The sequence below is a fragment of the Chiloscyllium plagiosum genome, chromosome 47, assembly GCF_004010195.1.
Source record: "Chiloscyllium plagiosum isolate BGI_BamShark_2017 chromosome 47, ASM401019v2, whole genome shotgun sequence".
In the NCBI taxonomy this organism is placed as follows: Eukaryota; Metazoa; Chordata; class Chondrichthyes; order Orectolobiformes; family Hemiscylliidae; genus Chiloscyllium; species Chiloscyllium plagiosum.
This window is the reverse complement of record NC_057756.1, coordinates 6,572,775-6,599,671: the sequence shown is the minus strand read 5'-3', so window position 1 is coordinate 6,599,671 and position 26,897 is coordinate 6,572,775. Positions and strand designations below refer to the sequence as shown.

Sequence of the window (26,897 nt, the reverse complement as noted above, 5' to 3'; positions counted from 1 at the left end):
GTCTGCCTGTTCTCTCTCTCACTGCCTCAGTCTGCCAGTTTCCTCTCTCCGTGCCTCAGTCTACCTGTTCCCTCTCTCACTGCCTCAGTCTGCCTGTTCCCTCTCTCCCTGCCTCAGTCTGCCTGTTCACTCCCTGACTGCCTCAGTGTGCCTGTTTCCTCTCTCACTGCCCCAGTCTGCCTGATCCCTCTCTCACTGTCTCAGTCTGCCTTTTCTTTCTCTCACTGCCTCAGTCTGCCTGTTTCCTCTCTCTGCCTGCCCCAGTCTGCCTGCTCCCTCTCTCCCTGCCTCAGTCTGCCGGTTCTCTCTCTCACTGCCTCAGTCTGCCTGTTTCCTCTCTCACAGCCTCAGTCTGCCTGTTTCCTCTCTCACTGCCTCAGTCGGCCTGCTCCCTCTCTCATTTCCTCAGTCGGCCTGTACTCTCTCTCTCTGCCTGCCTCAGTCTGCCTGCTCCCTCTCTCACTGTCTCAGTCTGCATGTTTCCTCTCTGTCTCAGTCTGCTTGTTCTTTCTCTCACTGCCTCAGTCTGCCTGTTTCCTCTCTCACTGCCCCAGTCTGCCTGGTCCCTCTCTCACTGCCTCAGTCTGCCTGCTCCCTCTCTGCCTCTTCCCTCTCTCACTGCCTCCGTCAGCCTGCTCCCTCTCTCCCTGCCTCAGACTACCTGTTCTCTCTCTCACTGCCTCAGTCTGCCGGTTCTCTCCCTTTCTGCCTCAGTCTGCCTGTTTCCTCTCTCACTGCCTCAGTCTGCCTGTTCCCTCTCTCACTGCCTCCGTCTGCCTGCTCCCTCTCTCCCTGCCTCAGACTACCTGTTCTCTCTCTCACTGCCTCAGTCTGCCTGCTCCCTATCTCACTGCCTCAGTCTGCCTCTTCTCTCTCTCACTGCCTCAGTATGCCTGTTCTCTCTCTTACTGCCTTATTCTGCCTGCTCCCTCTTTTACTTCCTCAGTCTGCCAACTCCCTCTCTCACTGTCTCAGTCTGCATGTTCCCTCCCTCACTGCCGCAGTCTGCCTGTTCCCTCTCTCCCTGCCTCAGTCTGCCTATTCTCTCTCTCACTGCCTCAGTCTGCCTGTTCCCACCCTTACTGCATCAGTCTGCCTGTTCTCTGTCTTCCTGCCTCAGTCTGCCTGTTTCCTCTCTCACTGCCCCAGTCTGCCTGTTCTCTGTCTCCATTCCTCCGTCTGCCTGTTTCCTCTCTCACTGCCCCAGTCTGCCTGTTCACTCCCTCACTGCCTCAGTCGGCCTGCTCCCTCTCTCATTTCCTCAGTCTGCCTGTCCTCTCTCAGTGCCTGCCTCAGTCTGCCTGCTCCCTATCTCACTGTCTCACTCTGCATGTTCCCTCTCTGTCTCAGTCTGCCTGTTCTTTCTCTCACTGCCTCAGTCTGCTTGTTTCCTCTCTCCGTGCCTCAGTCTGCCTGTTCCCTCTCTCACTGCCTCAGTCTGCCTTTTCCCTCTCTCCCAGCCTCTGTCTGCCTGTTCTCTCTCTCACTGCCTCAGTCTGTCCGCTCCCTCTCTCACTGCCTCAGTCTGCCTGCTCCCTCTCTCATTGTCTCAGTCTGCATGTTCTCTGTCTTACTGCCTCAGTCTGCCTGTTTCCTCTCTCACTGCCTCAGTCTGCCTGCTCCCTCTATCCTTGCCTCAGTCTGCCTGTTCGCTCTCTCTCTGCCTCAGTCTGCCGGTTCTCTCCCTTTCTGCCTCAGTCTGCCTGTTTCCTGTCTCCGTGCCTCAGTCTGCCTGTTCCCTCTCTCATTGTCTCAGTCTACATGTTCTCTGTCTTACTGCCTCAGTCTGCCTGTTTCCTCTCTCACTGCCTCAGTCTGCCTGCTCCCTCTATCCTTGCCTCAGTCTGCCTGTTCGCTCTCTCTCTGCCTCAGTCTGCCGGTTCTCTCCCTTTCTGCCTCAGTCTGCCTGTTTCCTCTCTCACTGCCTCAGTCTGCCTGTTCCCTCTCTCACTGCCTCAGTCTGTCCGCTCCCTCTCTCACTGCCTCAGTCAGCCTGTTCCCTCTTTCGCTGCTTCAGTCTGCCTGCTACCTCTCTCACTGTCCCAGTCTGCCTGTTCCCTCTCTCACTGCCTCAATCCACCTGTTCTCTCCCTTATAGCCTCAGTCTGCCTGTTCCCTCTCTCACTGCCTCAGTCTGCCTGTTCCCTCTCTCCCTGCCTCAGTCTGCCTGTTCACTCCCTGACTGCCTCAGTTCGCCTGCTCCCTCTCTCACTGCCTCAGTCTGCTTGTTTCCTCTCTCACTGCCCCAGTCTGCCTGATCCCTCTCTCACTGTCTCAGTCTGCCTTTTCTTTCTCTCACTGCCTCAGTCTGCCTGTTTCCTCTCTCTGCCTGCCCCAGTCTGCCTGCTCCCTCTCTCCCTGCCTCAGTCTGCCGGTTCTCTCCCTCACTGCCTCAGTCTGCCTGTTTCCTCTCTCACAGCCTCAGTCTGCCTGTTTTCTCTCTCACTGCCTCAGTCGGCCTGCTCCCTCTCTCATTTCCTCTGTCGACCTGTCCTCTCTCTCTGCCTGCCTCCGTCTGCCTGCTCCCTCTCTCACTGTCTCAGTCTGCATGTTCCCTCTCTATCTCAGTCTGCCTGTTCTTTCTCTCACTGCCTCAGTCTGCCTGTTTCCTCTCTCACTGGCCCAGTCTGCCTGGTCCCTCTCTCACTGCCTCAGTCTGCCTGCTCCCTCTCTCCCTACCTCAGTCTGCCTGTTCTCTCTCTCACTGCCTCAGTCTGCCTGTTTCCTCTCTCACTGCCTCAGTCTGCCTGCTCCCTCTCTCATTGTCTCAGTCTGCATGTTCTCTGTCTCACTGCGTCAGTCTGCCTCTCCCTCTCTCACTGCCTCAGTCTGGCTGCTCCCTCTCTCCCTGCCTCAGTCTGCCTGTTCTCTCTCTCACTGCCTCAGTCTGTCTGCTCCCTCTCTCACTGCCTCAGTCTGCCGGCTTCCTCTATCCTTGCCTTAGTCTGCCTGTTCTCTCTCTCACTGCCTCAGTCTGCTGGTTCTCTCCCTTTCTGCCTCAGTCTGCCTGTTCCCTCTCTCACTGCCTCAGTCTGCCTGTTCCCTTTCTCACTGCCTCAGTCTGCCTGTTCCCTCTCTCACTGCCTCAGTCCACCTGTTCTCTCCCTTATTGCCTCAGTCTGCCTGTTCCCTCTATCAATGCCTCAGTCTGCCTGGTCCCTCTCTCCCTGCCTTTTGAGTGGGAGCAGCGGACGAGTTGAGTTGAACCCGGGAGACTACAGCTAAGGTAAGAGTTTTTTTCAAAATTACTTACCTGTAGCGGGCATCGGTGTTTTGTTTTCTCTCTTGCCTCAGTCTGCCTGTTTCTATGTTCTATGCCTCAGTCTGCCTGTTCTCTCTTTCACTGTCTCAGTCTGCCTGTTCTCTGTCTCACTGCCTCAGTCTGTGTGTTCTCTGTCTCCCTGCCTCCGTCTGCCTGTTTTCTCTCTCACTGTCCCAGTCTGCCTGTTCACTCACTCACTGCCTCATTCGGCCTGCTCCCTCTCTCATTTCCTCAGTCGGCCTGTCCTCTCTCTCTGCCTGCCTCAGTCTGCCTGCTCCTTCTCTCACTGTCTCACTTTGCCTGCTCCCTCTCTGTCTCCGTCTGCCTGTTCTCTCTCTCACTGCCTCAGTCTGCCTGCTCCCTCTCTCACTGCCTCTGTCTGCCTGCTCCCTCTCTCCCTGCCTCAGTCTGCCTGATCTCTGTCTCACTGCCTCAGTCTGCCTGTTTCCTCTCTCACTGCCCCAGTCTGCCTGTTCCCTCTCTCCCTGCCTCAGTCGGCCTGTCCTCTCTCTCTCTGCCTGCCTCAGTCTGCCTGCTCCCTGTCTCACTGTCTCAGTCTGCCTGCTCTCTGTCTCGATGCCTCATGTTGACTACTCTCTGGCCGCTTTTTGGAAAGACTGGTATTGACGTCGGAGGCCTCTGTTGCCACTGACCCACATCTCACATCAGGTAAGTAGGTATGACTTGGGTAAAAAGACTGGGGAGAAAAGATTGGAAAAAGCAAAAGTGACAGCGGACTGAGCAGATGACCCTTGTGCATGCAGGAGCCTTATGCACTGTGCTGTCAATCTGCTTCCATCATTTTGCCAAACAAGAATGATTACATTATAAGACCCTCAATAAAACAATTCTTCCATCATCGTCGTCTTTGCTACAGCCAACTTTATGTCCAACTGTGCCCCTTGCTTTCGATCCCATAGACTCTTATACTCTTGACCCATTCTGACATTGTGATGGAAGCAAAGGAGCTGATGAAGCAGCTGAGGATGATGGGCCAGAGGAGTCCCTATGGATAAGACCTGAACTTAAGACGGCTGATTGCCAACAACCACGACCACCTTCCATTCTTATGTAATGGGGAAGAGTAAACCAATACTGAAACTCAAAAGTTTCCACAGTTCATGACAAATGTTGAGAATTATTTCTCTCCAGTGTGGAAACAGGCCATTTTGGCCCAACAAGTCCACACCGACCTCCGATGAATATCCCAGACCTGTTCCCCTACCCAATGACTTTCCATTTCTCCTGAGTAATGCATCAAACCTACACCCCACTGAACACTATGGGCAATTTAGAGTCAAGATTAGAGTGGTACTGGAAAAGCATAGCAGGTAAGGCAGCATCTGAGGAGCAGGAGAATCAATGTTTCGAGCGGGAGCCCTTCATCAGCAATGAGGCTGGAAACTTTGGGAGTTGTATATTTTCTCTCTCCACCCCGAGGCTCCCAGCCTCATTCCTGATGAAGGGCTTTTGCCCGAAACGTCGATTTTCCTGCTCCTCGGATGCTGTCTGACCTGCTTTGCTTTTCCAGCACCACTCTGATCTAAACTCTGGTTTCCAGCATCTGCCATCCTCACTTTTGCCTTGCAATTTAGCCTGGCCCATTCACCTGACCTGCACATCTTTGGGCTGTGGAAGGAAACCGGAGCAAACCTACGCAGACACGGGGAGAATGTACCAACTCCATACAGACAGTCACCCCGAGGCTGGAATCGAACCTGGGCCCCTGGCGCCGTGAGGCAGCAGGGCTAATCACTGAGTCACTGTGCCATCAATTAAACCATCAGCTTTCCGAAATGACTGTGGCTCAGGATTACTCAAATTTGCACCAGATTTTGTTATTAACAGGACACAGTATCTATTTATTGCAAACGCATTTCTTAATTTGCAAACTGTAATGAAGAATAAAGAACTGTTGTCTACCCTCAATGGTAAACTTCAATCCCAAATACAGACAGACTCACTTAAGAATAAGACAGATGGTTTGACAGGAAATGATGGAGAAAACATTACGATAGGGAAAAGACAAATACTGAAAACAATAGCCTAGGCCTCACTGATGGGACTGATTGCCTTTCACAGTTTTGTTCATTTTAACAATTGATGACAGGATATAGTCTGTAGAGTGATGGTCATTTTCAATTTAATACTTGAACATAGTTGCACAAAGATTTTTTATTTAAATTTTCTGGGTGTTTTATTCATTGTTTCACTCCCAAAAAAAGTAATAGATGTTTTGTATATTACATCTGTGGATACTTCTGGTTAACCTGCTCCCACCTGACTGCAGCAAATTGATTCGTCCAAAGAATTTAGTCTTTACCCTAAAGGCTCCTGATGACTCTCTGAAACTCTAATTTAGCAGTGACAAGAACAACACATTTCCTACAGGACTTGTAGCAATCGATATGTCCAAATTGCAAAATTCGCATGGCATTTCAGCTCTGTAATGGAGTCTGGCTTCTTTTACTGTTTGTATTTAAAAATCGAAGAATTTGTTGCCCCTTGTGCTTCTGTTTTGATCTGTCGTACATAGCCTTGAGAAAGAGGAATCCCAAAGTGGGAACGATAGGGGGAGATGGACAGAACGAGGAATTGACTGAGATCTGCAGATTGACAACGAAAAAGATTAAGTGACAAAAAGAGAAAATCAGAGATAAAAGCTAACATGGAGAGTAAAGAGAGAAAGACAAGCTGAGATCAAATTTCAAGGTGAAAGTCAATAAGCATTCGTCAGAGTAGCCAAATGTAGGTAGCACAGAGTTCACTACCAATTGCAAATCCCTGCTTCAGTGCACGGCTGCAGTTTATTTTCCATAAGAAAGTTACTCATGAAATATGGGTGCCCGTTCGTCAGTCAAATATATTACTCACCACTTATTCCCCTTCCAAAGTGTCGTGAAATACGAAAGGCGATGTGGTGGAAGTAGATATATATTGCTCTTAGGCAGCAAATGACAAGACTTAAATCCAGGTCTAGGTACATTTCTCTGACAATATGGAGCTCCCTAGTAGTGACCCTTGGACAGCAAACCCTCACCCAATACTATCTCTGATATTGTCAGACTCCCTCATTATATACCTTCTGACGGTTCAGTGTTCCATTCATCTTGACCATTCGATAGTTTAGTGCTTCTTCGCTATTGATTCTCCAACAATATGCATCACTTCCTCATTACAGACCTCCCAAAAGCGCGACACAGCTTCACTACATGTCCTTAAGTACTGATATTGCACGACTAACGTAGAACTGTGCCTCTGACTGTGCAGCACTCCTTCATTGCAACCCATTTGGCATTGCAACATACAACTGACATTTCAGTTTTCCCTCAATATCCCTCAATTCCCACAAATCATTGTTTTGAAGCTTGCTTTCAGGCTGCGGAGTGAGTCTTGAACCCGCAATGTTTGGACTCTGAGTTGGCAACTGAGACAGAGCTGGTATGCTAACATATTTGGGTTGTTTCTCAGAGCAATGTTGTGTCTTTTGTGTGTTCAGTTTAACGTGTGAATTCTGAGTTTCCACAACAGACCAAGGTAACCGACTTCCTGTTCATTAACATTCGCAGACTTGAAACACGATGAAGACCTTCATTCTCCTTGCTTCTTGCCTTTTCGTGCTGGGATCTGTCAGTGGAGGTATGTCAGTTCTGGTGTATCACAGGCTACAGTTCGTCATCCCCATAGCAAGCTTTATTTCCCAATAGGAGTGAGCAGCTGTGCAGAAGACATAGCTCCTAAATTCTAACATGAAACTGAATACAGTTAATTCCATCTCTTTGTGTGTGTATGTGTGTGTGTCTGTAACTGTATGTTTGTGTGTCTATATGTAAAACCGCGCACGTGGCACAGCAAATACCTCTGTGAGCTTCAGTTATAAAGAAGCAAGTTTGGGAAATGCGGCAGAGTGGCATCATCACTACACTGGTAATCCAACGCCCAATTTTAATTCTCTGGCGATTTCGTTCAAATCCCATCCATGGCACATGATGAAATTTAATGGGGCGAGCAATCAGAAATAAGGTTTTCAATTGGATGATAGCCATTATCATATTGAAAGGACGAATGGCCAATGCCATAGTGTCATACAGAATGGAAACAGACCTTTCAGTCCATTCCAAACATAATCCCAAACTGATTTGGTCTCGCATGCCTTCTTCTAGCCCAATCATTCCCGTTCATTTACTTGTCCAAATATCTTTTAAACATTGCACATGTATCCACATCTCTCACTTCCTCAGGAAGTTCATTGCACATGAGAACTACTCTCTGTATAGAAAATTTTCACCTCATATCTGTTTAAAATCTCCACCTTCTCATATTAAAAATGTGGCCCCTAGTCATCTCCCATTTCGGGACAAGAACTCTAACATTAACTCTATATTAATACCTTTCACAATTTTATACACCACGATAAGGCAGCATCTCAAGCTCTTACACTCCAGTGAAAAATGTCCCAGCCTATGCAGCCTTCTTCTGTATTCTATGTTGTTATCTCTATGAGTTTGCTGCATGCCTGTTAAGGTTACTTATGTGTGGACGACTATGTAAGTATGACTGCAGATGAAATATATGGAGGGTGGGAATATAGATGTAGGTAGGCAAGGAGGTAAATGGGTTAGATCAGAAGGGAGGTCCGGTGCATCAGGGTGGCTGCAGAATTTGCAGGATTTGACGGGAGCAAGCAGATGGTGAGCACCAACATTTCCTTCAGAGCGATTCACTTAATTAAGTTGCTACACTCCAAAACGTGCCACTGAATGTACCAGCAGAGATATTGAAAAAAGATCATGGGGAACAGGTTTGTGACCACTGATAAAAGGGAACCCAGGAGATCTGGGCCATGCCAACTTCCAGGTGGAGTTACTCAGGAGTTAGACATCGTGGAAGTCATGAGCAGCATACTGGAATGACCGGAAGTTAGGGGGCAGAGGTGAGTGTAATGGATAGTCATGGATAATATTGGATTCCCCTCCATACAAAATACACTTTGGAGGAAGCTGTAAGGTATGAAGGTGGATAGAATCTCCCAGACCCACTGAAGTAAAGCCCACAGTTCTGATGGAGAGAGCTGAGAAAGTTATGGAGACTATGGTTGTGATCTTTCAGGAATCACTGGTGACAGAGAGGGTCGCAGAGGAGCTGGAAATGGCAAATGTAACACCCCGGTTTTAAAAAGAGACAAAGGCAGAAAACAGGAAGATATAGGCCGGTTAGCCTGACCTTGTTATTGGCAATATTTTACAGTCAATGATTAAGGATGAGATTACAGAATACTTGTTAAAACAGCTTCGTCAAGGGGACATCATGTCTGACAAATCTGGTAGAATTCTTTCAGGAGTAACAAGCAAGTTAGACGAAGGAAATTCAGTGAACATAAACTATTTGGATTTCCAGAAAGCCTTTGACAAGATGCAGTACATAGAGGTTGCTAAATAAGAGTCCACGCTGTCAGGGGCTAGGTACTGTCATAAACAGAGTAGTTAAGATTAGAGTTTTGCTTGAAAAGCACAGCATCTGAGGAGCAGGAAAATCAACGTTTCGGGCACAATCTCTAAACAGAATAGTGGCTGACAGGCAGAAGGCAGGGAGTAGGGATTAACAGATCTTTTTCAAGATGGCATCCAAGGACTAGTTCCGCAGGAGTCTGTGTTGGGACCACAACAGCTCACGTTGTACATTAGCAAGCTGAACAAAGGAACTGAGGGTATTGTTGCTATCTACAGATTGCACAAAGATAGATGGAGGGACCAGTTGTGTTGAGGAAGTGGAGATGCTGCACTCAGACTTCAGGTATAGTTAGTAAGGTTGCAGAAGACACCAGAATTGGAGGTGTAGTGGACAGCGAAGAAGGTTACCACAGACTACAATGAGATCTTGATCAGATGGGACAATGGGTTGAGAAGTGGCAGATAGAGTTTGGAGAAATGTGAGATGCTGCATTTTGGGAAAGCAAATCTTAGCAGGACTTTTACACTTAATGGAAAGGTCCTGCAATGTGTTGCTAAATAAGGAGATCTTGGAGTGCAGGTTCATGGCTCCTTGAAAGTGGAGTCACCGGTAAATAGGATAGTGAAGAAGGTGAGTGGTATGCTTTCCTTCATTGGTCAGAGTCTAGACTACAGGAGTTGGAAGGTCATGTTGCAGCTTACAATACATTGATTAGGCCACTTTTGGAATACTGTGTGCAATTCAGGTCTTCTTCCTATTGGAAAGATGTTGTGAAACTTGAAAGGGTTCAGAAAAGATTTGCAAGAATGTTGCCAAGGTTGGAGAATTTGAGCTATTGGGAGAGATTGAATAGTCTGGGGCTGTTTTCTCTGGAGCGTTGGAGGTTGAGGGGTGACCTGGTAGAGGTTTATAAAATCATGAGAAGCATGGATAGGATAAATAGACAAATACTCTTCCCTGGGGTGGGGGAGTCCAGAACTAGAGGGCATAAGTTTAAGGTGACCGGGGAAAGATATAAAAAAGACCTGAGGGGCAATGTTTTCATGCAACGGGTGGTACATGTATGGAATTAGCTGCCAAAGGAAATGGTGGAGGCTGGTACAATTGAAAAGGCATCTGGATGAGTACATGAATAGGAAGGGTTTGGAGGGATATGGGCTGGGTGCTGGCAGGTGGGACTACATTGGGTTGCGATATCTGGTCGGCATGGACAGGTTGGACTGAAGGGTCTGATTCCGTGTTGTACATCTCTATGACTCTATGATTCTAACTAAGAGTGACAGATAGAAAGTGTGAGTTTATGCACTTTGATAGGAAGCATTGATTATGTTCTGTATGGCATTCATTTCAACAAGACTGGACTGAAAGAGCAGAGATGTAGTGTTGAGGCTGCAAAAGGCTCTGCTCAGACTGCATTAGAAATATTGTTCACAATTTTGGGATCCTGTCTAAGGAAGAATGGGCTGGCCTTGAACAGGGTGAAGAGGAGGTTTACAGAAATGGTCCCCAAGACAAAGGGCTTGTGAAATGCGGAGAAGTTGAGGATTCTGAGTCTGTATTCAATGGAGTTTAGAGGTGAGATCTGACAGAAATATACAGAACACTGAAAAGTCTCGGTAAAATATGTGTACACTTGTTCGAGAGACTGGGACCAGTGTAAAAGGACAACAGGTAAGAACTGTGGTAAGGAGGAATTTCCTCAGCCAGAAGGCGGTGCGTTTGGGGAGCCCACTGTGTTTATTTAAGATAGTGAGAGATGCATCAGTTCTTGATTGGTAAGGCGTCCAACGTCTATGGGGTTGAAGCAGGAGAATGGAGTTGAGCTGTGATTGCATGGTGGGCCGAATGGTCTAATTCTGCTCCTAAATATTATGATCTTATGATATGATGATAATATGCCTAACAGTTCCCCATAGGTAATGACGCAGATAGGGAAATCCGAATTGTCCGATTTCTCTGGTTGCTGCTTGGAGTTGGAGACTATTTATGAGAGTGTTGAGTGTCAGATTTCCCTGATGGATGGGTTGTAGTTCTCAGGCAATTTTAGTGGAGTCAGTATACCTTAGTCATCTATGAACAGCACCTTGAATGATTTGCGCTATTGTGAGAAATTTCCACTCCTGTTTCTATAACACTGCCACTCCATTCCGAAATGGCACTGATGTGAACTCATTGTTTTATTTTAAAGGTTTCTCAGGCAAGTCGCTGGTCTTCCAGACTCAAACCGACAATTCTTACGTGAAGCTGCTTCCCGCCGAATTTCCCCAGCTCTCTGCATTCACCCTCTGCCTGAGGGCCGCCTCAGAGGCGAAGCGAGGTTACAGCTTGTTCTCCTATGCCACAGCGACTAAGGACAACGAGTTACTGCTCTGGCACAACGAGAACACAAAGCTCTCCCTCCGCCTTGACACTGACTTGCTCGATTTTGACCTCCCAGAGCTGGACGCCCAACTGAGACACATCTGCGTGACCTGGGACTCCCTGACTGGACTCATCACCTTCTGGATCAATGGAGTCCGGAGCCTTCGCAAAGTTGGCCATCAGGGTGGCATGGTGGGTGGAGGGGGCATTGTTATCCTGGGGCAGGAGCAGGACCAGGAAGGGGGTGGGTTTGACAGACAGCAGAGTTTTGTAGGAGAGTTGACAGATGTTAACCTGTGGGACCATGTCCTGTCCCCAACAGACATCAAGGTGTTAAATCGAGGATGCCACCGCGCAGGGGGTAACATCATCAATTGGGCCACAGTGGAATACGAGAGCAGGGGAATAATCAACATCCAGGGCAATAAAGACTGCAAGCACCAAGCTGCCTGTGATGAGTTGACAATGACAGGAAAATGCATTCACACAGAATCTAACTCTCACACATTTTCATGTGCACACATAATGTCAGACTCAGCCACACCCCCGTATATGCATACACACAAACACACCCATACACACACCATATACAAATCACATGAGAACCAATGTGCACTTCACAAACAAAATTAGGACTTGAAAGAGTACCTGCTTTCAAGTTGGCTGGGCACTGGATTGTGAATGATCCTTTGTCGGATGTTTAATACCTGGTCTTGAAATCTATTTGATAAGATTAGGGAAGATTTGCATAATATCACCCAAATGCACAAAGTTTAAAATGTAGCGCTTGCTATCTGATCAAAATAATAAAATAGCATCCAGAAATTCGAATTGTCTCTGTGTTTATATTACAAAAATGTCTGTCAAATGTTGCTACCCTTTTCATCTAAATCCACCTGTGTTTGAATGCCTTCCTGACCTATCACATTCTCTGTCACTTTCTCTCAGATTCACACACACACACGCAGTACAGCTGATATGAGGAAGACGATCCTGGCTGAAGAGGGTTGCAGAGAGAATGAGGGTTGCACGGGAGAAATGAGGTTACAGAGATAGGGAGGATTGTAGGGGCCAGAGAGGTTCACAGAGATAGGACTGTTACGTGGGAGGTTTGCAGGCTAGCTAGGAATGAGGGATGAGGAAGGAATTGAGACGTTGTATAGTTGGAGGAGTTTATATGAATAGGGGAACTCAGTATGGCTTCAGGGAGTCGTGGGACAGCTCAACTCTATGAATTTAGTCATGAGGGGCAGGGACAGCAGAACTTGAGACATGATGAATTTTATGAAAGGTATAACGTGAGATATCAGACACAGTACGTTGTAACATTTATGTCTGTATGGGCGAATGAGGAGGAAAGATGGTGCAAATGATAGTGCAGTGGCACATTTGAGTAACATGGGGGCAGAGATGAAACGCAGGATAATGCAACGACAGAGGTGAGGAAAGGGGAGTGGCATGGCATACTGCGTAGTATGCTATTGGATAATTAGGACTACATCCACTGGAGTTTTGAAGAATGAAAGCGGGGGAGGAACACAGAAGCCGACAACATTTTGACAAACTGGGCAGGGTAACAGCAGGGAGGGTGCTCCCGATGGTCAGTGATTCCAGAACAAGGGGTCACAGTTTAAAGATACAAGGTAGCCCTGCAGTGACATTAGCTGCTACAGAAAGCACTTGAGGGCAACACTTTGAAATTTTCAATAAGAAGTTATATATTGTTCTTGGGGCTCAAATGATCAGAAGGTATGGGGAGAAAGTAGGAAGAGATACTGAGTAGGATCGTCTGCCATGATCATATTGAATTCCGGAGTTGGCTGGAAGGACTGAATGGCCCACTCCAGCTCCAGTTTTCCAGGTCTTCCATCTACCTGCAGAATTCAGTGATTTGATGAGAGAAACATTGCCTGCACAAATGAATGCATCCCATCCTATAGCAGAAGCAGGAAATGAGGAACCCCGATAGAACTGCGCAGAAAGACGTGCGCACAGATAACGCATGCGCAGATGGCTGCATGCCGAGCCAAACAGACAGGGAAAAGAAACACGCATCCTTATCTTAAAAAAAACACCCGCATGTTCTAGGGTTTTTAGCTCTTTAGCAATGACGTACGACTCAGCGGAAACAGTGACAGTTTTGAGGGCATGCCCACGGTAAATATGGTTTCCTTGAGGAAATATTTCACTCAGTTCGGAATGGAGCAATGGCGGCTGCAATGACCACCATCGACCATGACATCCTTATAACACTAACTCTCCAATCCTGCCAACCTTTTCTAAACCCTCACTGATCTAATAATATCCTAAACACTAGAGTCAGGCCGCCCAATCTATTGAACTCATCATCAGGCCATGAGTGGACGGGAGACTGGTGGGCCTTTTTTTAACATTGGGTTTTCCTCCATTTATTTATTTTCATTTATTATTTACCTGAGCTGCAGGCATGGACGGCATTTCGTCAATCCCTGGTTTCCCTTGAGCTAAGGTGTCTTGTTGGGTCACTTCCAATTCAAACCTCATTGCTATGAGTCAAGTCACGTGTAAACCAAACCAGATAAGATGTCAGGGTTTGGAGGGATACGGGCCGAGTGCTGGCAAGTGGGACTAGATTGGGTTGGGATATCTGGTCGGCATGGACGGGTGAAGGGTCTGTTTCCATGCTGTACATCTCTATGACTCTCTCTGAGGGTCTTTAGTGAACGCAAACGTGTTAACATCAAGAGCCATCAGGTCCTGCTGGCACATATTCCAGCAATATCCTGGGCTAAAATGATAGGCACTTGCGTGGGAATCATTAACCTAGTGGCATTATCAAGAGATTATTAATCCACAAGACTGTAATAATCTTCTGGGTACCTGAGTTCAAATGTCACCATGGCAGATAGTGCAACTTGATTTCAGTAAAACTGGGACAAAATAATGACCTGCTAGATAATTGGTAAAAGTCCTGAGTGCATGGCCGTATGCACACTATGAATTTAGAGAAAATGATTTATCATAAATGTCAAACACGTTCTGTTGAACCAACATTTGCTGTTGTTGCTTTATTTTGATATATCTGATGAAGTCCAAAATCAGCATTAAAGAAATAATCACAAGGTCTATACCCAACACATTAATAATAACCTCAAACTACACGAATTATTATCGGGTGCAAGGCACCAGAGGACACTTTTTCAGCAAAGTTCACAGCTCACCGGTTCATTTGCTGACATTGCACTCAGCAGTTCTGTCAGTTCTAGAAAATCGAAATGGAATTATGTATGTTGCAAAGGCCTAATTGAGCAATGCGGTTTTTTTTTCCAGAAAGAATGTATATCACCCTCCCAAGGGCAATGTCTAACAGGTTCCACCCCTACGTGGCAAGTTTGCCATTTAAAGCAATGAGGATACTGGAGATAACGTACATCCATGTGATACCACTGTCCTGAGAAACAATAACAATGTTTTCTTTAAAAAAAAGACATGCAGCTTTTAAAATGTTCTTCCCATATTACTCATTAGTTCATTGTGAACTTAAAGAAGTGCAATCCATTTTAAAGTTCATTTTATAAAATGCGTTTGGCAGGAGTGAACAGAAAGAGAGTGTAATCACAAAGAAGCGAACTGAAATGTAGAATAAATTGCAACGTAACATTCTAAAGTATAAAAAAAGGTGAGAGATTGAGAAAGCAGACGCAAACCGTACGTTTCAACCAGCAGGGCAACTTAGAGTGAGACGTCACAGTTTTAGGATAAGGACTAGGTGGTTTCAAGAGAGATGAAAATAAGTTATTTTCTCAATTGATTGTGAATCTGCAAATGTTAGAAACTAGAATGCAGTGAGACATTAAGTAATTTTAATGTGGAGATTGACAAACTATAATTAATAATGGGTTGAAGACTTATGGAGAACAGAGAGGAAAATGGAGCTGAGGCCGAGGTGAGATTAGCCCTAATTGCAGGAAATAGCAGAGCAGGCTCGAGGGCTTGAATTGCCTCCGTTTGCTCCTGTATTTATGATCTTATGTAAAGGAATGCACAAAATAATACCCCGACTTAATATGTAAAAACGATTGTGAAACTTGCATCAAGTGGTTTGGCACCTGCACAACATTTAGCTCCGTTGGTTGGATGGCCAGTTTGCAATGCAGAGTGGAACTAACAGCCTGGTTTCAATTCATTGGACAACCTGAAATCCTGCTCAACTCTCCCACTTTCCTGAGACCCTCTGGTTAAACCACAGCCACTGATCTCTCTGCAATGAGCGAGCCAGCCTCTGGCACTACTGCAACTTTAGCTTCCACCTGCTCAAGTACATTTTGAAGAAAAACTTACAGTCAGGTATAGCCTTGAATTGGAAAATCGCAATGGAAGCAACACGTAAAGACCCTTTCCCAACCACCATCTCTGTTTCAGGTCTTCAGACTATTTAGTTAATCCCATTCCCCTGCTATTTCTCCTTACCCTGGATATATTTCCCTCAATATCTTCATTCAATTTCCACTTAAGTTCCCAACTGATTTGTTTAAACTATTCAGGCTGTCATTTCGAGATTATGGCAGACCACTGCCTGAAAGGAAAATCTATACTCGCGGCTATCTATTTTGATAATTAGTCTGCATCCTCACCCATCATTTATAGACAGCTACAGGAAGGATATTATTAAACTGGCGAGGCTACAGAAACGCTGTACCGGGATACCATCAGGACTGGAGAGTTTGAGTTATCAGGAGAGTCTAGGACATTTTTCACTGGAGGGTAGGAGGTTAAGGCATATAAAATCATAACGGATATAGATAAGACGAATAATAAAGGACTTTTCACAGGGTAAGGAAGTCTAAAACCAGAGGGCATATGTTTATGGTGAGAGGGGAAAAGATACAAAAGGGACTTTTACACACAGAGGGTTGTCCATGTTTGTAATGAGCTGCCAGAGGAAATTATGGATGCACGTACAGTTACAATATTTAAAAAGCATTTGGAGAGGTTTAGAGGGATATGGGCCAAATGCAGACAAGTGGGACTTGGTTAGTTTGGGAAACTCGGTCGATGTAGGGTAAATTGGACTGAACAGTCTGTTTCCGTGTTGTACAACTCTGTGACTGTGTGACTCGATGATGTGGTTGATCATATATTTGCCCACGGCAACTTCTTGCTGTCACCATGCTGCAAGAAGAATAAGCCTGGCATTTCCGGTCTCCACTGGAACTCAAGACCTGGTACTGGCACTATTTTATGAAACATTGGCGGTGGACTCTTCAATATAATAACAATCATCCTCAATCAATGGATAATGCCGATATCAAGAACAGATCTAGTACAAATCTAGTTATACTAGAGCACTCTTAGTTGCATTCCATTTTAAGTTCCAACAAAAGGTTATTTTGTTGCAGTGGTAGTGTCCCTACCTCTGAGCGAAGATACCTAGGATCAAGTCCCATCTGTTCCAGAGGTGTCTAATAACGCCTCTCAACAAGTTGATCAGAAAATGTACCAGCTCTGCTGAACTGCCAAGTGAATTAATTATAATAGGTGTCAGTATGGGACTGTAGGTCACACCATTGAATCTTCAGCACAAGAGAGAGACTCATGACTCCAAGACTGAAGATGTACCTTTCGATATTTGTACTGAGACACTGTGAAATCAATAAACTAGCCACCACAGAACACACTATTGAACCAATACTGATGGAATTCCACCTTTTTGTGAGATATGCAGTGAACTAAGACCTGATCAGGATAGTCATTGTTCAGTTAGAGAGCTTTGATACTGTCCCTCTGCATCAAGTCAGGGGTGAGCCTGGAAGAGGTTGCATTGATATGCTGCATTTCAGGATTTAGAGGACTTTAGAAAGTCAGCGAGGATTGTAGAAGCTGGCTGAAATTGCAGAGTGATGGAGGGTTGTAGGAACGGGAGAAGGTGACAGAGAGAGAAATGGAGAGACTGGCGGTGTTTTCAGAATTAGCGAGGGGTGTGGGGCTGGAGGAAGTTACAGGGATAGAGATGGGTTTAGAGCTGTCAAAGGTTGTAGAGGTAGGAAGGTTTGAAGGGGTAAGCGAAAGTTACAGAGATATGTGAGATTGTTGGGCCTTATTTTGCAAAGCAACAAAAACAAATTGATTCTGCAGTTGAGATGCTTACAAAAATGGAGAGGGTTTCAGGACCTGCAGAAGTTGTGTGTGTTCAGGAAGGTTGTAAAGATGGGATGAGCTCATTGCTGTAATGAATATTGTCAGGCTTGGGGAAGTCATAGAGATAAGGAAGGTTATGGGGATTAGTTCTTTAAGCTGGGCTGAGGCTGGGGATGGGGCACGGAATGAACCTTAAATTTAAATTGAATGCACTGCAGCCATGTGTATTAAGTCTAAGATAGACAGATAGAAAGTGTAAGGGTGTATTCATGTGTGTATGTCTGTATCGTGTGTTTTGTGTGTGTGTGCGTGTTTGTATGTACACGCACGCGTGTGTCCATCCATTTCTGAATGATTGTCTGTAATCTGAGTTTCTGATTTTCTGTATTTCACATCCATGTTGTTGATATATATGCGTCTGAATGTGTGCATTGAAGCTGCACATAAGACTTAAATGCTTGCAAATCAAAATAAATTTATGAGGAGCATTGACATCTAATGTTCAGTCAGCTCCTGAATTGTTTAAATAAGGAGTTCAATGGCAGTAATTCTATTGCTCAATAATCTCCTTCCTCCTGTGCAAGCTCCTTAAATTGCTCATTCGTACAGCACAAAGCTGCACAGACTCCTACATGTCGGGTGAGAGAACACCGATCCCACAGTGCAATCCAAACCAGTAAGTACCAGTCACAGATGTACGGAAACTGAAAGAGACAAAGAGAGAAAGAGTAAGGACAGTGGGAATAGGCATGCAAATAAATGGTCAATGAGTGGGGGCAGAGGGGACAAAATCAGAAGGGGTGCACATCATAGGGACAGACAGAGAGGAAGGTAAAAGCAGAGAGAGATGGAGAGATAGCGAGAGAGAGAGAAATTGAGAGAGACGGCAAGAGGTGGAGGAAGAAAGACGGGGAGAAACAGACACTGAGAAAAGGAAGGAGACAGAGAGAAAGGCATGCCTAAAGGAAGAGACACGGAGTCAAATTGAAACAGAGAGAGAGAGAGAGCAAATGATGGACAGTGAGGAGAAAGAGACAGAGAGCGTTAGAGGCACAGATGTATCGCATTCTTTCAATTCATCTGGGCAACTCTTAGAGTACTGACATTCACACAGCTCAGGGCACCCTTAGTACTGGCTGTTGGGCCATGCGGCCCTCACTCACTGCTGGCCTTCCGAGAGTGAAGCACAACTTCGGCATTGACCCGCCAAGCAGATTGGCACACACTCGGAACTCGCAGACAGAAAGTGTAGCATACCCTCAGCACTGACCTTCTGACATTGCATCACTCCCTCGGTGCAGATTGTAGCAGATTGCAGTGGTACCTCAGTGTTGTCTCTCCGACAGTACCACACTCTCTCACGGTGGTAAATCAGATGCTGGAAATCAGAGTCGAGATTAACGTGGTGCTGGAAAAACGCAGCAGGTCAGGCAGCATCAGAGGAGCAGGGAAGGGCTGCTCCTGATGAAGGGCTTTTGCCCGAAACGTCGATTTCCCCGCTCCTCGGATGCTGCCTGACCTGCGGCGTTTTTCCAGCACCTCTCTCACTACTAACCCTTAGATAGTGCAGTACTCCCTCAGTACAGATCCTCCAGTAGTACAGAACTCCCTCAGCACTGACCCTCCGACAGTGCAACACTCCCTCAGCACTGACCCTCTGACAGTGCAGCACTCCCTCAGCACTGACCCTCCGACAGTGCAGCACTCCCTCAGCACTGATTCGGTGACAGTGCAGCACTCCCTCAGCACTGACCCTCTGACAGTGCAGCACTCCCTCAGCACTGACCCTCTGACAGTGCAGCAATGCTGAAATATAGCAGAGGAGAGACAACTTCAATGTCTGCATGGAAGACCAATTCAATGCGATTTTAAACAATAGCCCGTCTACACCGATGTAGGAATGTTTGCCAGTGGACCAAACCTGTGCACTGCCAAACCTCGGAAAGAGTTATTGGGGATATCACTTTGTCTCCTGGGTGTTGAGTTTTCCATGTCAGTGTTGGACCGCAGATCCGATTGTACTAAGCAGCATCAAACCTAGGGACGTAACTCTCTGATCATTACCATTTACAGACTGTTCGCACGATGAAGAATCTCTTTCTCCTTGGGCTTGTCAGCTGCATTATTCTACCTGGACTGGTCCATGGAGGTATGCTTGCTTTGATAGCAAACAGGCTGCGGGGTTGCAATCCTCATTCCAAAATGTATTTTCTAATGCCGAGAATGAGCAGCCACGCAGAGCAGGGAGGTAGCAGATCGCAAAAGGAAACCCAGCTCTACGTCAGAGTGTGTTTGTGTGTCTGTACATGAAAGAGCCATGGAGGCGTAGACATTCGGTCAGTTTTTTTTTTCACAGCAGGGACAGAGGCCTTTCAGTCCATCGTGCACATGCCAGTCTTCAAGCACTTACCTGTTCTATTTCTATTTACCAGCACTTGACCCACAGCTTTTTTATGGTAATGAATTTCTAGTGCTTATTAAATACTTCTCAAATGTCTTGAGTGTCCCAACCTTTGTAATCCTTAAGGCCTTACGTTCCAGATACACGCAACCCTCTGCATGCAATTAACTTAAATGTCCCCTTGAAATTTCCGTTCTTTATCTTAAAGCTGTTCCAGTTGGTTACTAATCCCTCTGCTAAGGTGAAAGATTTCTCACTGACTATATCACTTAGATCATTGTACACTTCAATCAGTTCTGCCTTCAGTCTCCTCTGCTGGAAAGCAAACAAGCATAGGATGTCTGTTCTGTCTTCAGTGTCTGCATGCTTTTCTGTGTGCCGATGCGAACGGGTCTTAATGCGTGTTTGTGTGTATGTGTGTGCAGGTCTCTCTGTTCATCCATGTGAATGAGTATCACTGATTTTGTCAGTTTATGGAAATGATATTTTCAATTAGAATTCCTACAGTGTGAAAGCAGGCCATTGGACCCAACATGTCCACACCGACCTCCAAAGAGCATCCCACCCAGACCCATCCCCTAAACCTATTACTCTACATTACCCCTGACTAATGCACTTAGTCTACACATCCCTGAACACAATGGGACAATTTAGCATGGCCAATCCACCCTAACCTGCGCATGGTTTGCACTGCTGCCTCACAGCGCCAGAGACCCGGGTTCAATTCCCACCTCAGGCGACTGACTGTGTGGGGTTTGCACATTCTCCCCGTGTCTGTGTGAGTTTCCTCTGGGTGCTCCGGTTTCCTCCCACAGTCCAAAGATGTGCAGGTCAGGTGAATTGGCCATGCTAAATTGCCCGTAGTGTTAAGTGAAGGGGTAAATGTAAGGGAATGGGTCTGGGTGGGTTGCGCTTCGGCGTGGACTTGTTGGGCCACGCTGTAAGTAATCTGGACTGTGGCAGAAAACCGGAACACCCGGAGGAAACCCACGTAGACACGGGGAGAATGTGCAAACTCCACACAGATAGTTGCCCCGAGGCTGGAATCGAACCCGGGCCCCTGGTATTGTGAGGAGCGCTGCTAACCACTGAGCTACCGTGCTGCCCAACAACATTTGCGTGGGTGCTTTTCTGTGTTTTCGTGTATGAATTCCTGTTTCTTTGCGCGTGCTTGTGTGTACAGAAGTCAATGCGTTTCTGTGACATGCATGCGTGTACGCATATGAATGAGAAACTGTGCTTCTTTGGAGAGCCTGTGCTAATAAGTGGGTTTTTTGTGTGACTGTGTGTAAATCTGTTTATAAACGTAACGGTGTCTATGAGGTAGAGAAAGTGTGTGTGTGTGTTTGACAGAGAATACCATGAGTATTTGGTCGAGAGAGAGAGAGAAAAAACAATCTTAGATTAGATTAGATTCCCCACAGTGTGGAAACAGGCCCTTCGGCCCAACAAGTCCACACCGACCCGCCGAAGCGCAACCCACCCAGACCCATTCCCCTACATTTACCCCCTTCACCTAACACTACGGGCAATTTAGCCTTGCCAATTCACCTAACCTGCACATCTTTGGACTGTGGGAGGAAACCGGAGCACCCGGAGGAAACCCACGCAGACACGGGGAGAATGTGCAAATTCCACACAGAGAGTCGCCTGAGGCGGGAATTGAACGCGGGTGTCTGGCGCTGTGAGTCAGCAGTGCTAACCACTGTGCCACCGTGCCGCCTGTTTAAGGGCGTCCCTCAGCCTCCAACGCTCCAGGGAAAACAGCCCAGCCTATTCAGCCTCTCCTTGTAGCTGAGGGTGTGCGACCGCACGACAGTGCTTGTTTGAAGGTGTGTGAGTGCGTGAAGAGTAGGAGGCTGGAAGATCCGTCCTTTCCCCATTTCCGCCTCTCCCTTTCCCTTTGCATCTCACAGATGTTCCTTTCCAAAGGCTCAACGCTGAATTTTCCTTTGTTTACAGGTTTATTGGGCAAATCGCTAGTTTTCTCGACTCAAACCGACAGTATTTACGTCAAGCTGCTGCCCAATGAATTCTCCCAGCTCTCGGCGTTCACCCTCTGCCTGAGGGTTGCCTCAGAGGAGAAGCGAGGCTACAGCCTGTTGTCCTATGCCACAAATGCTACGGACAATGAGTTGCTGCTCTGGCAAGAGGGCGCAAAGCTGTCCCTGTACTTTGGCAGCGACTCATTCCATTTCGCCCTCCCGGTGAACGACGCTCTGCTGAGGCACATCTGCGTGAGTTGGGACTCCTCAAACGGATCCATCACTTTCTGGATCAATGGAGTCCGGAGTTTTCGGAAAGTCGGGAAAAAAGATGGGGTAGTCCGAGGCGGTGGTACGTTCATCCTGGGTCAGGAACAGGACTTGGTGGAGGGCAAGTTTGAGAGCAAGCAGAGTTTGGTGGGAGAGCTGACAGATGTCCACCTGTGGGACCATGTCCTGTCAGCAAACGACATCAAGGCGCTCAGTCAAGGGTGTCACAGCGCTGGGGGTAACATCATCAACTGGGACACAGTGCTATACGAGAGCAGGGGGAATGTGAATGTGGAGGATAATCATGATTGTTGCTTCTAAAAAAAAACACATTGGGACTTGATTGAGGCACTCACCATGCTGTCTCTCCTCCGGGCACTCCTGTAATCAGGCACAAGTGCAGAAACACAAATACACCCCAACACATCCTCCTTAACACAACCCACGCCAGCACAGTGAAACATGGGTAGATACAGAAACGAATGCACCACAATAACATGCATGAACTAATCTGTAGCTTATGGATGTGCGCAACAGTTGCAAATAATCATGGACGCGTGTCAGAGGTTAGACTGCTGAGAGAGCCCCCTGAGTCAAAATCTATCCTGAATTATGAATGTGCCTTCATGTAATTGCAAATAATTAATCCCTATATATCCCTCTGTGCTTTCATGACTATGTGCGAATCAAGCATTGAGCAAATACACAAAATAAACAGTTATTCTTGCCATTAAATTGATAAACTTGCAATACAAAAGAGGCTTCTTTGATTTTATTCTGAACGTTTTCTCTCTCTGTCTATTAATCACATGCACGTACCTGTGTACACTTTTCAGTGGCAATGTTGCTACTCTCAGACCAGGAGACCTAGTTTCAAACCTTATCTCCTCTAGACGCCTGTTACAACATCGCTGAGCAGATTGATTGGGGAGGTTATTTCTTGGGCAGCTACCAGGAATTGGGAAGTCAGTGGGTACTGGACTATGTCCGAAGGCTGGAGCAGGTCTGGAGGCTTTCTTGAAATGTATAAGGAATTGTAGATTGAGGCTGTAGGTGTGTGAACAGTATCTATAGGTGGGCTGGTGCAGTTATATACATAGGGAGGGATCTAGGGGTTCGATTCTGGGTAATCCAAGATGGAGGACGGAAAAATTTCTGGCTGTAACAGCTGCTTCTTTTTTGAGGTGTTGGAGGTGATTTCCTCGAATTCCAGGAGCAGCAATTACTGTTGCATATGCTGTTGCATTGCTTTAGAACTTTGGAATGGGGATATGAATAGGAAGGGTTTGGAGGGACATTGGCCGGGTACTGGCAGGTGGGACTAGATTGGGTTCGAATATCTGGTCGGCATGGATGGGTTGGACTGAAGGGTCTGTTTCCATGCTGTATATCTCTATGACTCTATGACTACATATATATCAGGCAAACCAGACAGGTTCTTGAATAAAGACACATAGAGCGAGTTGGTTACAAATAAATTTAAATAAGAGCAAAGAGGCAAGAATCATTATTCAAATATTTAAGAAGTATGAATATACTTGCATAACCATTCTCTTCACATGTAACACACACACACACACACACCGACATAAAACCTTCAAATCATGGAAACTATTGCCATACTTTTAGAAGTGCAAATTAACAATGCCTCAGCGAACAAGCAGTTCAATGTGAAATAAAACATGATTCAGATTTTTTATAACTGTAGTTGAAGAGTCTTTCCACTAAAGCTTTTGCGACTGGATGACTCCATGGATCAGTTATGACAGGTTAAAGTAAGATTTGTTTTTGTTAACAATAGTTAAAATATGGAATTCTCCTTTATTAAGCCTCCATTTCGATGGTAAGTCCCCCCCCCCCCCCAGTGGATTTTGAATTCAGATATTGATGAGGAACTATTCAGAGAAATACAGAGAATGGTTGAAGTCAGGTTATCTCTCTGACTACCTATGTTCAGATGCAATAAATTGCTTATTATACTGACAATGCATCATGTGAACATACCTTGAGAGTAATGTAGAGTCAGAGATTCCAGTCGCACGCTTTGTATTCTGTACAACTTCATCACTTTTGCATCACAACGCGTCTCCTTTGCTTTGTCAAACACGCCTTCTGAAACGTCCAATATTAAGCCAGTCAAATATATTCCAAATTAATATTAAATATTTTTAAAGCACCCTCCTTGATACCTACAAAATCTCCGAGAAGCCACTGTTTTGAGTATCGTGGTGCAGGGATGACACTGTTCATAATGCTGCATACAAATCTCTAACAATTGCTAAAGTTTTGTTCTCATCACTGTCAAAGTGCGTTTCATGCTGTTCTCAGTTCAAATGCATTTACCGCGTCGAGCATCAATGATGTTATCAAACAAGTAGTCTACTATCTGCAACAGTCGTAGACTCGCCAACTTTAAGGGCTTTTAAATGGTCATTGGATAGACAAATGGACGAAAATGGAATGGTGTAGGTTAGATGGGCTTCAGATTGGTTCCACAGGTCGGCGCAACATCGAGGGCCGAAGGGCCTGTACTGCGCTGTAATGTTCAATGTTCTGTGTTCTAAGTAAAAAGCCAATCACATTGAAGAATTCTTAGAGGGCGAACAGAGGAAATGAAAGCATTGAATGTCTTTCAACTTAGAATACTTTGATTTCTGCTCGCATAACAATCCCCTCTCCATGTGAATAAATTGCTTCTTTCAAAATGAACTCTGACTTTGCACAATAACTTGTTTCCCGTGGCTTCTTAGCAAATGCTTTATGGAAATTAAGGTACAGGCTTCCATATAACATCAAGATCTATCCTTTTTTTAAAAAATAATCTTTGTAGCTAGCTCTGTCTTGTTCTGTAATTACTTTCTCTGATTAACCTTCCAGTCACTATCTGTTGTTCTTTATATTCCAGTCAACTGACCTAGCGATCATCTTAGCAGAATAATATGTTTTTTTCCTTAAGTTTGATGCTTTCCTAATGGGTCCTACCCTTAGAATTTTTGTTTATGATAGGAATATGCGGATATCCTAAAATGTCAGCCATTGCTTAGCAATTGATCTATCCACTAGCCTGAAAACGTCGATTCTCCTGTTCCTTGGATGCTGCCTGACCTGCTGCGCTTTTCCAGCAACACATTTTCAGCTCTGATCTCCAGCATCTCCAGCCCTCACTTTCTCCTCTCAGCTTTCACGCCTATGTTGTTGCTATTGCTTGAAAATTAGTCTTTAACCCAACCTGCATTTTTCAATCTGATTGAGGGGCATAGATTAAGTGATTATCAAAGGTCCTTTCCGTATGGTGGAGGAATTCAGAACTAGATGTCATACGTTTGGAGTGAGTGGAGAAAGTTTTAAAAAGGACATGAGGGGCAATAATTTTACACAGAATGCAGTTCGTGAGTGGAATGAACTGCTAGTGGAAGTGCTGGACGCAGATCAAATTAGGGCATTTAAAATGCATTTGGATAAGTACATGAAGAAGAAACGTTTGGAGGAATATAAGCGAAGTACGAAAAAAAGGGACTCGATTAGTTTCGGAATATGGTCAGCGTGGAGTAGTTGGACTGAAGGGTTTGTTTCCATGTGTGACCCTATAACTCTATAACAATGAAACTTTTCAAAATATATAAATTAAATCAGAAACTGAAAGTTGCATGCAGATGTTACATGTTAGGTTTCGTATTTCTTCTTTAGATGGAGAAATTCAGCAATCCACAAATGCACGGTTTTAGTATTAGAGATGCAGTTATGAATAATCGTGTACACATAAATCAAACCCTACACAATTTTGTTCGGCAAAGAGTAATTTTTGCTCGCTTTTTTCCAGCAACTATAAAAGAGGGCATTCACATCACCTCATTTGATTTATATTGGTCTCTTTAGGTAGGAATTCCAACAGTGAGCTACCTGCAACTTCAGTGACGACACAGGAAAACTCAAGTAATCTGGTATATGCATGTTCAAAGCTTTTAATGATTACAGCCATAAAACACAAGATAGGATCATTATGTATATTGTTCCAGCTCGAAACTAGGCAAATGTAAGAGAATAAATGAATTCAGCAATCTAAGAACATAAATCGTATGTATAAATAACAAAATGTCCAAAGCAATTTGGTGCTCAGTCCAGGCGGATGAATTCGGAAGAGGTGAAATATGCGGACGGCACACTTCCTCGCTTGATACCACTGACTAAAGAACAAGATTGTCTTTCATTAAATTATTGCATAAATCTATTTGATGATGTAGTGGAGACGTTTTGCATGTTCATAGGATCTCGTTGGAATTCATTTAAAAATCATTCCCCCTTGCTGCAGAATGCAGAATAAGAAGACATATAATTCATTTTGAAAATCAGTTCAAAGAATTGAGCATCACTGATAAGACCAGTCTTTATTGCTCGTCCGTTTTTCTCCTGTAAAGGGCATGAGTAATCCTCCAGTTGGGTGTCGAAATCGTTGAGGTGATAATGTACCGCAGCTGTATTTTTGGCAAGGCATGTCAGGTGTTCTCCTCAGTTTCAAATACATCCAGACCTATGCAGTGCGTGATGCCGAGGGTCCAGACTACCTGATATACCTATCTTTCTGGATGATGAAAGATGTGAGTTCGTGACAACTCGCTGTATGCAATTTGATGAAAATGACTATGGATACCATGGGGATGAGTCATAATAAGCAACTATAGATAGGTGTTGGTTACCTTGGTCTATAATTGCATACATTATTAAGGAAAGCAATTGTTGCAGGTGATATTGTTGGAAAGTCAGAGGTAAGAATGCAAGTATGATGGTAGAATTCGTCATTACCCCTTCCAACTCGATCATGATCCAACTCCTCCCCCACCCCCATCACATTTGATGGTCTGTTTGCCCTTCACGCAGTTTTTATTTAAGTGAATTGAACATATTGATTTGCTGCTGTGGTTAATAGGTGAAAAAAATAGGTGTTTTGGTGATGGGGAGAAGGAAAATAAGTTGTGTGTGAGAGCACATCTGATTATAGAAAAACAATGGAAGTGTACAAGGGCTGTTAAACGGAGATGGACAGCAAAGAGAC

The 26,897-nt window shown here is 45.5% G+C and overlaps 2 protein-coding genes across 2 annotated transcripts in view; both read left to right on the top strand.

Moving 5' to 3' along the window:
* LOC122544177 (C-reactive protein-like) overlaps positions 1 to 11,905 on the top strand; it is a 12,932-nt gene extending 1,027 nt beyond the window's left edge. Inside the window, exons 2-3 of the mRNA XM_043683212.1 lie at positions 6,832 to 6,901; positions 10,902 to 11,905. Coding sequence (XP_043539147.1) covers positions 6,844 to 6,901; positions 10,902 to 11,707 — 864 coding nt within the window. The 5' untranslated portion in view covers positions 6,832 to 6,843 and the 3' untranslated portion in view covers positions 11,708 to 11,905. The remainder of the gene's footprint in view (positions 1 to 6,831; positions 6,902 to 10,901) is intronic.
* A 5,888-nt stretch (positions 11,906 to 17,793) lies between these two features.
* Positions 17,794 to 22,604, top strand: LOC122544178 (mucosal pentraxin-like). Its single transcript, XM_043683213.1, has 3 exons — positions 17,794 to 17,867; positions 19,265 to 19,340; positions 21,555 to 22,604. Exons 2-3 carry the CDS (start codon positions 19,277 to 19,279, stop codon positions 22,166 to 22,168), a joined length of 678 nt encoding a protein of 225 aa, XP_043539148.1. The 5' UTR covers positions 17,794 to 17,867; positions 19,265 to 19,276; the 3' UTR covers positions 22,169 to 22,604.
* The last annotated feature ends 4,293 nt before the right edge of the window (positions 22,605 to 26,897 follow it).